Source organism: Pantherophis guttatus, chromosome 6 (genome assembly GCF_059756535.1).
Source record: "Pantherophis guttatus breed Tessera chromosome 6, ASM5975653v1, whole genome shotgun sequence".
Taxonomy (NCBI): Eukaryota; Metazoa; Chordata; class Lepidosauria; order Squamata; family Colubridae; genus Pantherophis; species Pantherophis guttatus.
The window spans coordinates 42,089,527-42,105,729 of NC_142068.1; the positions used below are offsets into that span (position 1 = coordinate 42,089,527).

Here is a 16,203-nt window from a genome sequence, read left to right on the forward strand (position 1 = left end):
GGCAAATATTCTTGGGGAAAAGGTGGTCCCACAAGTAATTTGATCTTATGCCACATATGTTTTTAAAGGTGATAACAGCACCACCTGTTATGTAGAACGAAGAAACATGTTGAGGTGGCTTGGTGTATTTTGACATGCGAGTAAAGCACCACATTGAAATAGGCGAAATTTACATCTCAGACTTAAAACTTTCAAGAAGAGACTGGACTGCCATTTGTCAGAAATGGTGTAGTAGGGTCTCCTGCTTGGGCGGGAGGTTGGACTAGATGAACTACAAGGTCCCTTCCAACTCTGTTAATCTGAAAAAAACAATGTTGTATTATTTATTTATACACCCAACACCCAAAAAGGGATGAAACAAGCAGAAAAGCAATGGGTGAGGATATGCTCCCCTCACCATTAGTAATAAATCTAAGCACCTTGCAAAGGAGGCTCGGTTTATCCAGGATGACTGCTTCTAATGACAACCCTAGTATTTTTCAGCGATTTATAATCATCTGCCAAATTTAAGATTAACATGTTAGTTGTTTTATGGAAATAGAATTATTTATTGGCCAAGCGTGATTGGACACAAATGAAAACATAACACATCTTTTCAGATTTTATTGCATTTGTTCTTGTAACTCAGTTTATTCTTTTTATCTTAAGCCACTTTGGACACATACCAGTATTTCCAGACAAAATGTAACCTGTTTTTATTCTCACTTGCCTATGCACTGACATTGAAGTTATGAAGGATGTAGACGTTTAGGTGTTGTACAAGGATCTAGAATTCATTCTTTTGAAGAGTGATAATCAGATTAATAGAATAATTCCTGGGATCAACACAGGAGTGCATGAATTTCTCCATACTGAGAGGCAAGGGCACTCTGTCCATGTTCAAAGAGGTATTATCATGGACTCAAACCTTCCATCCTTAATAATCAAGATACAGATTGAAGCCGCAGTTCTGGATATCAGACTTTTGAGGCTCTTTTGCTAGAGCGAATCGGAGAACGAGGCGGCCTCTCTTATTTTTCCGAATAGCGGAGCAAAGCTCAGCGGAGGCCCCGAGAGGGCGCAACCCAGGGCGGAACCCCACCCCGCTTGCTCTCTCGGCGGCCGTAGTGTTCAAGAGGACGCGAAGGGGGTGGGTGCGATGAGGTAGAGAATGGCCGCGCATGCGCAGTACCGAACCTAAGCGGCCGCGGTGATGGCTGCGCAGTGACGGTTGGATCTAACGGTTGCTATTGACATTGGAGCTGGGCGTGTGGTGGATGGCTCTTGCGCGGAGGGCGGCTAAGACGGACAAAGCCGTTAGCTCTGCGGAAGAGGCGCAGGGAATCCGTGGTAATATGGACGCGCCGAAACTCTAGGCGGAGCAGCCTCCCCCGCCCCTACCAGAGCCGGGCCCAGGCCGTCTCCCTGCGCCGGGCTCGCGGATCCTGCCACCGCCCCCCCCCCCCCCGATGCGGGGCCTCCCCTCTGCCTGAGGCGCCCGGGGAGGGCGAGGGAGCAAGGCCGGCATGGCCGGCCGCCTGGAGTGATCCGCGGAGGGCCGCCGCTGGTAGCAAGGAAGAGCTGCGGCGGTGGCAGTGGCGGGGGCGGGAGGGGGGAGAGCAGGCAAGTGGAGAAAAGCAGGCCCGGCCCTGGCTGTGACGGCGCGTCGATGCGGGGCTAGGAGCTCAGCCGCCCCTCGGCTTGCCCTGCCTGGGCGCGGAGCCGCGCTTTCTTCTCAGCCCGGAGCCGTTGGCCTCAGCGTCTGCGATGAACCCGGTGAATGCTACAGCCTTGTACATCTCCGCCAGTCGCCTGGTACTCAGCTACGGCCCCGGGGAAGATCCGCAGTGCCTGGCCGAGATCGGCAAGCTGCTGCCCTACTTCCGGCAGTCGCTCTCCTGCTGCGTGTGTGGTGAGTGAGGCGCTTTCTATTGTTCTGGGCCGCGGGCGAGCCGGCACCCTCCTTCGCCCTCCTTCCCTCCCTCCCTCCCTCCTTGTCTCCGTCAGTCCGTCCGTCTAGCTTGCTCTCGCCTCCCCTGTTACACCCACTGAAATGGGCAGGGAGCAATGCCGCCGCGCCGCCTTTTCGGGCAAACCTCGCCAGCCGAGAGACGCATGCCCTCCGGTCTTCGTCGTCGTCTTCCTCCTCGGGGGAGTTTTGAAAGTTGCCTTCTCTTTTGTCGGGTTTTACCAACTGCTTCGCAACTGAACTTGCTTGCCCTTTTGAGAAGATTTTGTAAATGGAAACTGGTCTGGATTTTCACGATGCGATAAAACAAAACTACATGCTTAGCAAAACTACGGCGTTAGCAAACTCAGCCCGTGTATTTATAGTGTGTTTCGTGTTAATAGGTAAAAATAGGTTAATGGAATAAATTGTGATTAAGTTACCTATGGATATATATGCGTGGATACATCCATTGCCCGCAAGCCAAGCAATATTCTAGCAACAATTTTAAAATGTACAACTGAAATGCTATTATTTAAATCCTTCGGTATGGTTGATTTCTGAAATCATTGGGAGTAGCTAACTTTTTCATAATAAACCTTCAAAATTGCTGTTCTACAAGAAAACTTAGGTTAATGCATTTTTTGATGCAGCCTTCCTTGCATTTGTAATATCTCAAAAATTTTAAGTGCATATCATTACTTAATTACAAATAAATGTTGTATGTGACTCCTATGTATTATGTTAAACCAAGAATATGAAGTAGAACAACAGATTAGGAACAGTAATGTTCAGAAAATTATTTCAACTTTGTAAGACAATTTGCACTGAATTTTAAGGGCAGTTATCTGATGATTCAGAAAGAATGATGTAAATGGGTGAACCACAGTTTAAACCCTTTGCTACTTAATTTTATATATTGAAAGGTGTTTAATATTGTATGATTATATTTTGGCTTTGTTTTTTTTCCCTGTATACTGCCCAGATTAACTTTGAGTTAGAATTCCTATATAAATTCATTAAATAAATATTTATAATGATTTGAAATTATAGTATGAGATTTTGTTCATAGTAAAAGTTTAAATTTATTTAAAATGTACATTATTTGTACTATGACTAAAACTATTTATGTAAATTTATTAATTTAAAGTTTGTGCTGTCAGTATCACAACTTTATGAAGAGTCAACTTAATGAAGACCCATCTGGATGGGTCAGTCTTTCTGTCTCTTGAGCCCTAGGAGAAAAGCAGTGGCAAACTATATCCAAAAATGTTTCCAAGAGAACTGCAGGGATTTTTCCAGCAAGTCACCAGGAGTTAAGACTAACTTGAAGGCATTTCTGTATTTCCTTTATTTATTGCTTTAAGCTTGGAATCCCCATGATTGGGCAGTAAACAAATCTTAGTTATAATAATATAAAATTGTACACTCTACATACTACTTTTAAGGAATTTTATATAAGTGAATAGAATAATATTTGGACATAATACATAGTGTAAAAAAGAATAAGGTCACCCCAGTATATTATGCACCCTGCTTATTTTAGTACTTAGCAAAAGAAAAGAAAACGAACACATTTTAGAGTATTGAGATTGTTATTAAAAAGATTGTAGACATCTGCTGAATCAACTTGCAGAATGTAAACATTAAATTCTACTGAATAGTGAAACATTGTAACATTTTTTTCAATGTTAATATGTCATTTTGTGTCATGGCTATTGCATTTTAAAATTAGCAATACTTGAATTAATTATTGAAGTAAAATACAAAATAGCTTGCTTTCAGGTTGAATTCAAAGTGCTGGTAATGACTTCTGAAGCTCTACACTGTAAGAGGACAGATTATTTGAGAGACCACTTCTCTCTTACATCTACTTATCCCATCAGGGCTGGAAGAAGAGCCTTTACTACTGCAGCACCTATGGCTTGAAACATCATTCCCCCTCTCCCATAGGTTATACAGGTAGTCCTCAACTTACAACCATTCATTTAATGATCATTCAATGTTACAATGGCATTTAAAAAAAGCGATTTATGACCATTTTTCACACTTGCAAACATCCCCATGATCACATAATCAAGATTCAGATGCTTGGCAACTGACTCATATTTATAATGGTTGCAGTGTTTCAGGATCATTTTGCGACCTTCTGACAACCAAAGTCAATGGGGAAGCCAAGTTCATTTAACAACTGTGTGTTACCATGTTTCCCTGAAAATAAGACCCTGCCTTATATTTTTTGAACCCTGAAATAAGCGCTTGGCCTTATTGCCATGCGCTCAAAAGCCCGATTGGGCTTATTATCATGGGATATCTTATTTTGGGGGAAACAGGGTACTAACTTAATGGCAGTGATTCACTTAACAACTGTAAGTTGTAAAATGGGACAAAACTTACTTCTTGCTTACCAAAAGAAATTTTGGGCTCAATTGTTACAGGTCGAGGTCTACCTATAGTGGCCCTGAGCTTGCTGGCCTTTCAGAAGGCTCTTAAAACATACTTCGTCATACTGACTAGAAATCAAATGGTGATGAAATGGAGCTGGTTGTATTGTCAATCATTGTATGGATTGTACTCTATTACAAATTAAATTTTAATTAGTTTTTAGTGGTTTTTATCTGGGTTGTTTATTTCTAACTATATTGTTTTTAAGTGTATGAGTCACATATTTGAGATGGTCAGCTTTATAAACTGAATGAATGGATGCATAAATAATGTAAGTTTTGCATTGCTTTTTTATATATTGGATTTTCCATCTCTATCACCTTTTTGAATTCCTGTTTTTAAAAGAATTATCACTTATGTTGAAAGGGACAATTTAACTTTTATTTTGGTTTGTTTTTTTAAAGCTTGCATCTGAGTGTCACAACCAGATATTTGTTACTATAGAAGTACCTCATAGCTGCTTGGCATCTCTGATAGAGATCCTTAATTTTGCTTAGTCCTGATTTTCCCAATCTCTCTTGTAATAGAATAACATAAGATTCCCCTTTAAAACTAGTTATAAATGAAATAAACCATTAATTTTAACATATCTGTAGTAAGCAGATTTCTCATATAGTGGACAAAATTTCCATTTGGGCATTACCTCAAAATAAAACATTTATTGTATATGAAATAATCCGATGGTGTGTATAAACTGTCGTTGGTCATTTGCATTAGTTTTATTATTTGTATAATTGATCCAAATACTTATATTTTGGACTGAATTAATATTTTTTAAATGTATTGTGAGCCGCCTTGAGTCTTTGGAGAGGGGCGGCATATAAATTAAATAAATTAAATTAAATTAATTAAATTTACTTACATCCATCTCCCTGAATGTTCATTAAGCTGAGGTTTACTGTATAAAATAAATAATTGTTCATTTGCTTTTCTTTTTTTTTAGTACCCATAATTGTTTTTGAGGTTGGTTTGTGGATCAATATATTCTGCAAACCTGGACAGTTATTTTAACTCATTTTTAAAAAAACACAGTCGATATACCACTGTAGCTGTGGCAGGTGTCTCTATTCATTGAATGTCCTTGAACCTTAAACAGATGTGATAGTAAAAGGGCAAGAAAAGTCTTGTATTGTAATGGTAGCTTTTAGGTTAGCAAGCTAACCAAAATCCAGATGTGCTTTTTTCTCATAGTTCCTGACATTCCTTTCTTATAACCTTATATAGAAAGCAGATTTTAGAAAACAGCACCTTTCGTTCTGGAGCCAAACTCTTAAGTGTCTTTTTAGAACAATCTTTATTTGCCTATAATTTCATGCTTGCATGTTAGCCCATAGAGCCAAGAGCCTTGGTGGCGCAGCAGACTAAAGTGCTGTTAAGTAGCACCAGCTGCCTGCAATTACTGCAGGTTTGAATCTCACCAGGCTCAAGGTTGACTCAGCCTTCCATCCTTTCGAGGTCGATAAAATGAGGACCCGGATTGTTGGGGCAATAAGCTGACTTTGTATAAAAAAGAACACTGTTTGGGGGGGGGCGAAAGCCCTACTAAGCAGGTATATACAAAAGTATGAAGGCTATTGCTTAACACATTGTAAACCGCCCTGAGTCTCCGGAGAAGGGCGGGATATAAATTGAACCAATAAATAAATAAATAAATATAAACTTCAATTTGAGGTCATGAATTTTCTGACCAATACTGTATTCAGTCTGATCTACAACCCATAAAGTCAGTAGAATTCAGTGCTTAAGTTAAATTATTTGCAGTGATGGTTAGAGTCTTCTATTTTATAATTCCTGGAAAAAAGTTAAGATGTAAAAGCTGTATTGCATACTACTGTTGGAAGAAATATCCATCTGGTTCTGTTCCAAGCTGGGAGAAAGACACTGGACACATGGAGGCTGATTGGAAATATTGTTTAATGATGAAGCAGAACCACATGGAATTGAGAGTGGGGGTATTTATACCTTTTCTTGGGCTTTGAACTTGAGCTTCCTATTCAAAGAACATGTATTCTACTGGCTATTATCAGATTCCCAGGGTGCCATGTACAAATCCTAGGAGTTTGTCTGAGTTAATTTTTGTTGAAGTTTAGGCTGAAGCAGTGAAGGGGCTTGTTGGGCAATTCCTGTTGTGGCTGAGGGCTAACCCTACCTTTGTTCAGACCTTGCTGCAAGGTATTTGCTTATGAATAGAGCTACCTATCTCTTTATCTCTTAAGCGCTGACATCTGCTGTGGCCTATTAAGAAAGGCCTATTAAGAAGGTTATTAAGAGTGAGTCTGCTTCCTGCCTTAAAAAAACATATTTCTCCATTTCTCATCCAGGCAAATATAATATTCTGACTTTTTAAATATTTCCTAAAATATTTCATTCTTCTAGGAGAAGAGTAGGTGCTAACTTTCTACACTACTTTTACAAAATGTTGTTGTTTTTTATTTCTGTAAGTATAACTGCTTTAGTTCAGTTTAGATATTGAATTTTATATTCTTGACAAGCTCAGGCATTTCTAGAGAGTTAATTGTGTTGAACACAGTAGCATTTAGTTTCATGAGTAGGATTGTGTAGTGTTAATGACCCAAAACATTGTTATTTCGACAGCTCATACTCACACTTCAGTCTGTCTATGTTGCTTATGTCTCTTTGCTTATGTACTCCAGTTCTTCTTCTTCCCCAATCTTTCTGCTCCCAACAATTGAGAACAGATTTCTTAATAAAAATAAGAGAAAAAATAAAAAGTGAATATTGCTTAAATTCATGCATTAGCAAATACTCTTGACACCTTGCCTTAGAATCTACATAAATTGTGGTTTTAGTAGCCTCTTTAGGAAAAGTGTTTTACAAATATGTGTTTGTTCTTTGAATTCAGGAACAAGGGGAAAAGGTGAATGTCCTTTTTTAAATACTGAGATTGTTTAGTTTAAACAGAGAAGATTGTAATATTTTAATATTTTAGTTGTGATAAAATTTTATAACCCAGAAAGAAGGCACCTATTCTTTTGACCTCCCACCTGATAGTAAACAAAGAAGGTATAAGTCATATAGTATCATTTTGGTTTCATGTTTTGAATATATTATTCCTGCTACTGATTTTACCTCAGAGGTTCTGCTATTTTCATTTGGTTTTATATATTATATGTTTATTCTATCAAATATCCAAAGAATTGTGGATAATGAGTATATGAGGATGCATGTTCATGTTCCTTGTCCAATTCTTGGCAAAACTTATACAACAGCTTAATTAAATGAGAAAAAATGTTGCAATACTGTTGATTCTGACTAATACAAGATTTAGACTAAAGTTTGCACTTTGATTTGGACTAGTGGTTACTGTGGCTTAAATGTGTGTTATCATTTCTTGTTTTTTATGGTTTTTATGCTGATGTTAGTTATTAGCCGCTGAGAATTCTGAATTTGAGATGTGCAGCCTTTGAATTGAAATAAATCAAGAAGCAAATAATTATATTTTGTTTGAGCAGAATCTGTAGGGGAAAAAACCAATACCAGCTGTATGGGCTACTAATGACACAGTCATTAGTACCTTACTGAGGCCAGGTTGGTTATGCCACTCTAGTTTATTTTCAGGAAGAAAAACTGCCAATCTAATAAATTACTCATTTATAAATAGATAACAGATAAATAATCTATTTAATGAATATGTAATGATTGAGTAAAAGAGATATTGGTGTGCTTCTCTAAACATTTTTTTTAAATAACAATTTACACTGAACAAAATCTAAAAAGAGACACTGTTAACGCTGCAAGTTATCAAACCAAAAAAGTGCTAATCCTTTGGTACCTAAGATGCATGGAAATTTGGATGCAGTTGGTGCTTAACCTTTATGAATTCAAGAATGACATTTGTGAAATGTCAATTTGAGTTGTAAAACAGCAATGTTATTAATCAAAATTCAGATTTGTATAGCTACCCATCTAAAACAATTCTGGGCATTGTACATCAATTAAATAAACAACAGATATTAAATAATAAAAATAGAAATCTACATTAAAAATAAATATTATAAAAACAAATATAAAAATCCTGGGCAGAGAAATGATAAGAATGGCCACCTCAACAATCCAGCCATCTAAGCATGTCTCCAATTTTCCTCAGCCTCAGGCCTGATAACATAACCAGGTCTTGAGGGACTTCTGAAGGAATGGAGCTAATCTGATTTCAGCAGGAAGCAATAGTTGCTTATGTTCTCCTCTTTGATGAGTCTAAAAACCAATACAAATATTTTTGTTCTGTATCAGGTGAATTTTTAACTTCAGAGCACAGCCTAAAGAAAAATGCCTTAGTAATTACAGTTCCATGTAATGAGAAAGGGAGAGAACTTTAACAAATATAATGTACCCTTAGTGTTCCATTGTTTTCAATATCAATTAAAAACTATAGCTCAAATATGTATTGACCAATTCATAATAATAAATCTGATAAAAAACTAATTTATGAAATTAAGAACATACCCTTACAGTAAATATACTTCAAATTAAAAGATATTTTATTTTTTAATTTAAAATTTAAACAAGAAGATTTGGAAGATGTGCATAGTTCTGATGCTCTGTGAACAATGCATTTGTTTTTGTGTCTTATTTATTCCACCCAATTGTGTATCTTCAGGAAGGTTGCCTGTGTAGAAAAATACTGTTTTTCAAAAAGGAATATTTGGAATCTGGAAAAAATAAAATTTCTCTAGATTATATGTTCATTAATAATGTGACTGGTTAATAAAAAGGAGATACAAGAATTTCCCTTACCACAAAACCATCAAATGTTACTGAACTGAAATAGTTTAATAATAATAGAGAAATAGGGAAGAATTCCTACATACCAACAGAAAGATGGATTATCCATTACATGAAATGTGTAATTACAATCATTGCAGATAAAGGTGGCACACACACTTTTAGTAAATCCAAGGGAATAAATTACCTTTTCACAGTGGCATGTCACATGTTGGAAGACTTTGTCACCGGGGCATTATTGTTCATTGAGCCTTCCTTTATCAGAGGATCCACATGAAATGCTGATAATGTTCAGTCGCAATATGCAAGAATTTAGAACAAGCAAAAGGGAGCAAACTGTTTTTCACAGAAGTGTAAACTAAACATGAGTTTACATGGATCTACCCATACATTTTTAATGGTGTGATACAGAAGTAGTTTGCATTTCCTTTTTCTGGGATATATACATCCCAGTCTGGTCTGTATACGTCACCTTTACACATAGTTCCCCCTCTACTACTGTGCTACAGGTAGTCCTTGGTTAACTATAGTAATTGGGACTGGAATTTCCACTACAAGCCATGCAATCATAAAGCATGATGTCATGTAATCGCATTATTTAATATTGACAATCATAGCAGTCACCGTTGCCATCATTAACCAAATCTCACTGATTGTTACACAAGGACTCTCCTCAATCCAAGTCATTCATTAATGCAGTAACAATAACAGTAACAGTAACAGAGCTGGAAGGGACCTTGGAGGCTTATTTTTTTAATGGATTGGATAAAGTTTATTTTTGTTAGAAAACTGAACTATTCCCTTATATTATGCACATACTAATGTCTACTCTCAGTTTGCTTCTTATTGGAAATTTCTCTCATGTAATATTTTCATTTTCATCTGTTTTATTTTGTGCCATATCTAGCCATAACACAAGTAGCATTTTCTGCTATAACCTCTGAGGAAGTATTTAAACATTTTGGCTTGCAAGTATTAATTTGCATTTGTTTGTGTATTCAAAGACATATTTTAAGACAAATTCAGAATTTAACTCAGACATAATAGTTCTTGTTATCTGTAAAATATGTTAAAGCTTTTCTCTAAGATCTAACTAAATGTTGTATTTACCTGAGGTTTCCCTATGGATAATCGGAAGACTTCTTACCAATAGTCATTAAAAATTATGGATAGAACATGTTTACTTTCTAAGTGAACCTACTGACTATTGTTCATCATTTCTCTTATTATTAGTTACCTTCTGAGTGGGGTCAATGAAACATGTTCTCTGTATAGACAATAATTTATTCCCCCATCGATATTTTCAGCATTGGGGATTCTCTGTGTCCAGAATGGGGATAGATAATGGTTGAGTAGTTAAGTAGTATGTGCAATGCATGGCCAGTTTCTCTGTTTCAGCTTTATACTTTATATTTGAAGTATTGGAAAGCTCCATAGGAATATTAATATTTTAAATATGTGTGTGCATGCCTAGCCACCCTTCCACACATATATTCAATTTGGCCATTTTAAAAAAATGTTATAGTATAGAATACATACCTTTTCTCTCTTGGTGGTTAATCTTGAATGACAAATGTTTTGCTTCTGCTGCTTTGATTTAATTTGTGAATTCTTCCCAATTTCTTATAAATAGGAATATTATAAATGTCTTCAAAATTCATACTTCACTAAAAACCTGAAGTATATCACATGCCTATTTAGTATTTATTTATTAAACTTACTCAATATAAGATTTTAATTATTTTTTAAAAGTTTAAACTAAGGTTTATATCACATAATTAACCAGAGAACATATTGGAGAGCCTTGTGTCATTCAATCCAAAACAACTGTCATATGCCATTATGGAAGTGTAGAAATTCTTGTATCTTGCTCTAATATTACAAATACTCAAGCACTGATAGTGAAGTTGAAAGTATATGCTGTCATAAGTTGATGATACGATAATTGTTGCTATTAGCCTGATCAGCTAAAACATACAGCTGTGGCATTACACAAACTTTCAAGTTGTTGAAAAACAAATTTTAAATTACTTTTGAGTTTTTATAATCTCCTTTTTTTTCCTCTTAGGAAATCTTCTGCAAGATCCAATTGCACCCACCAACTCTACATGTCAACATTATGTCTGCAAATCCTGTAAAGGCAAGAAGATGATGATGAAACCATCATGTAGTTGGTGCAAAGACTATGAGCAGTTTGAAGAAAATAAACAGTTAAGCATTCTGGTGAATTGTTATAAAAAACTATGTGAGTATATAACACAGACGCCATTAGGACGAGATATTAAGCAAGCTGTGGACAGTTCCCCAGATCTTTTGACTTTGCTTAAAGATGGCACCCCTGTCAGTGTTGACACAGAAAAAGCATCTGATGAATCCTTGGCATTGTGTTTGATCCATTCCCCTTCACCTTCAACTTCAGAGTATGCTAATGAGCCTCCAACAAGTTGTTCTATACCTGAAAGCACCTATGATTGTGATGTAAAAGGCTCCACTGTTAATGGTCTGCCCAGTTGTAATGGGCTCTCAGTAGATAAACTTGGAGTAAATATTCCATCTCCTGAACATGCAAATACAGTCAATGTATGTAATCCTGGACAATACATAAAAACTGAAGATATTTCTAGCAGTCTTCAGCCTATGTGTGACATAGTTTCCCCTGGTGACTTGTGTGCGACCGGCATTGATATTCATAGTTTCAGTGAAGACATCAAACCTGGTGACCCTCTTTTACTCAGTGTTGAGGAAGTACTACGGAGTTTGGACTCTAATGCAGGAGTATGTAGCCCTAATCTACAGCACAGCTTGGAAACCAATTTAACGAATGGTCCATTTTTGCAGCTTTCTCCCCCACCAACTAGCCACAATGTGTATATATCAGTGGATCCTTCACCTCATGGTATTTCATGTACAGCTGCAACACCTAAGGTAGCAAAATTAAACAGAAAGCGATCACGATCAGAAAGTGACAGTGAAAAGCTTCAGCATATTCCAATTTCTAGCATTCTTTGTGGCCCAACATTGGGAGCTTCAGCTCCAGTAATGATGAAACAAGAATCAAAGATGTCTTTGCAGTCAATAGCAACTGTACCTAATGGAGGTACTGCTCCTAAAATAGGTAAAACTGTACTGTTACCAAATAAAAGCATGAAAAAAAATATAGACCATACCACCAAGAAATCTCATCCAAAATCTAAATCAGGAATGCTAAAAAAGTCAAAAGAAAAAAATCCTAGCAGTCATGTTGTGCCAGGAAGTCCAACAAAAACTGTGTACAAAAAGGCACAAGAGAAAAAGGGGTGCAAATGTGGCCGAGCTACACAAAATCCAAGTGTTCTTACATGTCGTGGCCAGCGCTGCCCTTGCTACTCGAATCGCAAAGCCTGTTTAGACTGCATATGCCGTGGCTGCCAAAATTCATATATGGCTAATGGGGAAAAGAAATTGGAGGCATTTGCAGTGCCAGAAAAGGCCTTGGAGCAGACTAGGCTTACTTTGGGCATTAATGTGACCAGCATTGCTGTGCGCAATGCCAGCACAAGTACGAGTGTAATTAATATGACAGGGTCACCAGTAACGACATTTTTAGCTGCCAGTACAAACGATGATAAGAACTTGGATGAAGCTATGGACATGAGATACGACTGCTGAGTCTTTCTTTCTTTCTCCCCTCCTTTGGTAAGGGGACTGCTACAATTTGAAGGCAGCTATGGTTCTCTTTAACTTGCCGGAGCTCCTGCATATAGATCACTTGTATCAAGTGTTTTCATTGCTATGTTGTGTGTTAGTGTCAGGGAAATAGTTTGCTGGTAATTGCGGAATTATCCCAAAACTGTCTTTAGTTCTTACAACATCTCATAGTTTGAGATCAAATGCTAATGTAAATGATTTTTTAATACAGAACTACTTTTTTGGCATATACTGACCTTGTTGTACCAATTCATGCTTTGTGCTTAATCAGAAATTGATTTAATATACTGAAATTATTTCTAGTCAGTCCATCACAGTTGTGCTAATTTATGATGTATCCATGTTCAGTATCATCATTGGAAGAAAAATGACATGCTAAACTAATAAAAACTTCAACAGCCAATCTTGTAATACCACATTATTTGTGGATAGGGAAGTTAATAATTCAGCACCTAAACTTTGTTCAGAAATAAAAGATATTACTATAATTTTCCAACTACTGTATGCTGACCTGAAACCAAGAAATGATCATATTGGACTTTAGCTTCAGTTGATATCACCCAAGACGTTCAAAAGCTTGATCATCTTTTGGAAAAGAAAAAGTTGGCATTCCTGTTTTTTAATTTCATACTTTTTTTACAGATTGATGTCATTAATCTGTGTCATGCTATGTCATAAACTTAACATCATCGGGATATTTTTGCTGAGTTCATTATGAAATAGATACTGTATTTTTTTAACTTTTATGCTAGTTGGATGAAAATAAAAATGGTTTAAGTCTTATGCCAAAGTTATTGAGACATCATTATATTTTAGATTTTAAAATCTGACTATCAGCACATTCTTGCAGTTTAAGGCATATAACACTGTCAAAACATAGTTTTCACTTAAAACTAACATATCTCTTCCAAGATTAAGCCCTTGGTTTTCCTCAATTTATATTTGCAGTTTTGTTTTTGCCTAGTTGGAACCAGGATACACAAGGTGAAATGTGGCAGGCCCCTGGATTAAATCCTACTGTGCAAGGGTAGAATATGTCAAGAATGGAGGTTTTCTTAGTTGATAACCTTAAAGAGCTGATAGAAACCCTGCTGATTATGCGGGATTTTGAAATTAATTCTAAGTTAAATTGGAAAAGTCAACCCACATTGATAGTATGTTAATTCATATCAATTTTACTTGTACCAGGATTGGTGTCTAATACTTAATTTTTTATTTTGCATAAAGTATGGGCTGACTAGAATAGAAAATACTGGGTTGTATCCAATTAAATCTCTTCCTTACAACCCTTAGGAAGGAGGGGAAGACTGTTGGACAGGAAATGTCCTATTGCACAAGTCAAAGGTTTCTTTTGCAACACTGGATTTTGCCCTTTTTGTTATCTTGCTTTATAAAGGACTATGTGTTGATTTACAGCAATATTTCAGCAGCTGTTGTAAAAAGACATTATACCCTAGATTCTTAAACACCTTTATGTTTGCCATCTAATTGTTAACTGGTTAACATTGCTAATGAACTGTAACATTAGATATGTTGGATTTGGCACAAAGCATGTACAATGATGGTTACTAGGTCTAAAAATAAGACAAAAGTTTTGGATACTGGTTGGGTGATGTCTCTTTTTTCTTCTATAGTGTACCAGGTGTCATTTTATGTCAATGTGAGCAAATAATTATTTTGTTGACTTTCAGATTTGTTTTTCCCCTGTCTTTTCTGTGGGTGGGGCAGGGTGTGGGGGAGGGTTAAAGCCATAGGAAGAAGAATGTGATGTAAGTGTTTCAGTATGTTTTTTTTTTGTTTCTGTTTTGCAAGAAGAGTTGAAAAATATTTTTGATAATGAGAGTAAATGGTGGAAAATGCTCTTTAGTATTCCTGTCTTTTTTTTGCAGCTAACCTCTTGAATTTTACATTTAATTTGTAATTTAATATGTCCTATTAAAATATATCAGTTGAATATGAATATGATTTTTATGTGGACCAAATAGGATATACCATGATTTATTTTCCATGTTTGAGTCATAACTTTCTAAAGCAAAACTTTTTCTTTCAGTATCTTAAGAAGGCTAATCAAATCAGAAGTCTGGAAAACTATCCTCACATATATGGTGCTATGGAAAGTTAATGGAAGTAACCATTAAACTTTTTCTTTCTTTCTAAACATTTCTGATGGTTCAGTTATGAAGCTTTACTGTGTTATAAATATGCCTTTTCTCCATACAGAATAATTTCGGTATTTTTCAGACGTACTAAATAGCATTCTGTTAACTAGTTATTTAAATATTCCTTGGAATTCTTTATTTGTTATTCTGTATCTTTGACGGTTAATTCAAGTTTGTTTTAATGAAACAAATTTTCTTCTTCATTACCATGGAATCTGAGGTAATAAATGTCAGTCCTAAAACTGAATTTTGTAAAAGAACATAAAACATTTTTTTTAATTGATTTATATACCGCCCTTCTCTGGAGACTCAGGGCGTCTTACAATGCGTTAAGCAATAGCCTTTATACTTTTGTATATTTTTATACAAAGTCAGCTTATTGCCCCCATAAACTGGGTCCTCAATTTAACCACCTTAGAAAGGATGGAAGGCTGAGTCAACCTTGAGCCTGGTGCTCAGAATACTTTTTTAAAGATGTCTGGGCTCAATTTAATGAAATAATTATACAAGCTACTATACTAGCCACAAAAGTTTTATCAAAAGTAATAGTTTGGAATCCCTATATTCTAACTTTTCTTTGTTCTTTTGGTTACTGTAAAACATAATTTTAGAGAAGGAAATTACATCAATGTTTTTGCATTCTCTAATCTTTTCCTTCATTGTTGTTGCCTCTTAGTCTGAATGAAAATATCTTTTATACTTTACTAAAAAAAAACAAGGGAACTTTTTTTGCAACCTTTGCTAAATGTAGCTGTTGCTATGATTGCTTCATACACAATTTTCTTTCAGAACAAAATTTTTAGTAGAAAAATGTGTAAAGTGTTGTCCAAATGTTTGTCACATAGTCACTGTTTTGAGCATTCACAGAACAATAAAAAATTGCGCTAAAACTGAAAAATAAATGTGGAAAAATAACTTGCACATTTAAGTTCTAGTTGGTGGTTATATGTTGTCTAAAAATAATTGAAAATAGTGATTCCACAAATTCTGGATTCAGATGTTGGTACATATTTATAAAATCCGTAAGTAGAGTTTCATAGGAAATTGAACAAATTAAAGTAAGGGAGGGACACTTGACTTTTTTCCTCTGGAATCTTGCTTTATAAGCATTGTTTCATTTTTCAAAAATGGAAGCAAATTTATGTAATTTTGAAAGATTAGATTTGTAGTTTCAATGGGTGAATGTTCCAGTTGCAGGGTCTAATCTCCTTCACTTGCAAAGTTTCTATAATTTTTTTTGAA

General features: G+C 36.0%; 1 protein-coding gene across 1 annotated transcript; it reads left to right on the forward strand.

Moving 5' to 3' along the window:
- Positions 1–1,053: 1,053 nt before the first annotated feature.
- MSL2 (MSL complex subunit 2) lies at positions 1,054–14,759 on the forward strand. The gene is made up of 2 exons (XM_034439669.3): positions 1,054–1,891; positions 11,184–14,759. The coding sequence occupies exons 1-2, from the start codon at positions 1,747–1,749 to the stop codon at positions 12,761–12,763; spliced, it is 1,725 nt and encodes a 574-aa protein (XP_034295560.2). The 5' UTR covers positions 1,054–1,746; the 3' UTR covers positions 12,764–14,759.
- The last annotated feature ends 1,444 nt before the right edge of the window (positions 14,760–16,203 follow it).

What these genes read in the sequence shown, in the direction of transcription:
- MSL2 (XM_034439669.3), top strand. Translation starts at nt 1,747, where the DNA reads ATGAACCCGGTGAATGCTACAGCCTTGTACATCTCCGCCAGTCGCCTG. An exon ending in GCTCTCCTGCTGCGTGTGTG is followed by an intron (nt 1,892 to 11,183) that starts GTGAGTGAGGCG and finishes TTTTCCTCTTAG; the next exon opens with GAAATCTTCTGCAAGATCCA.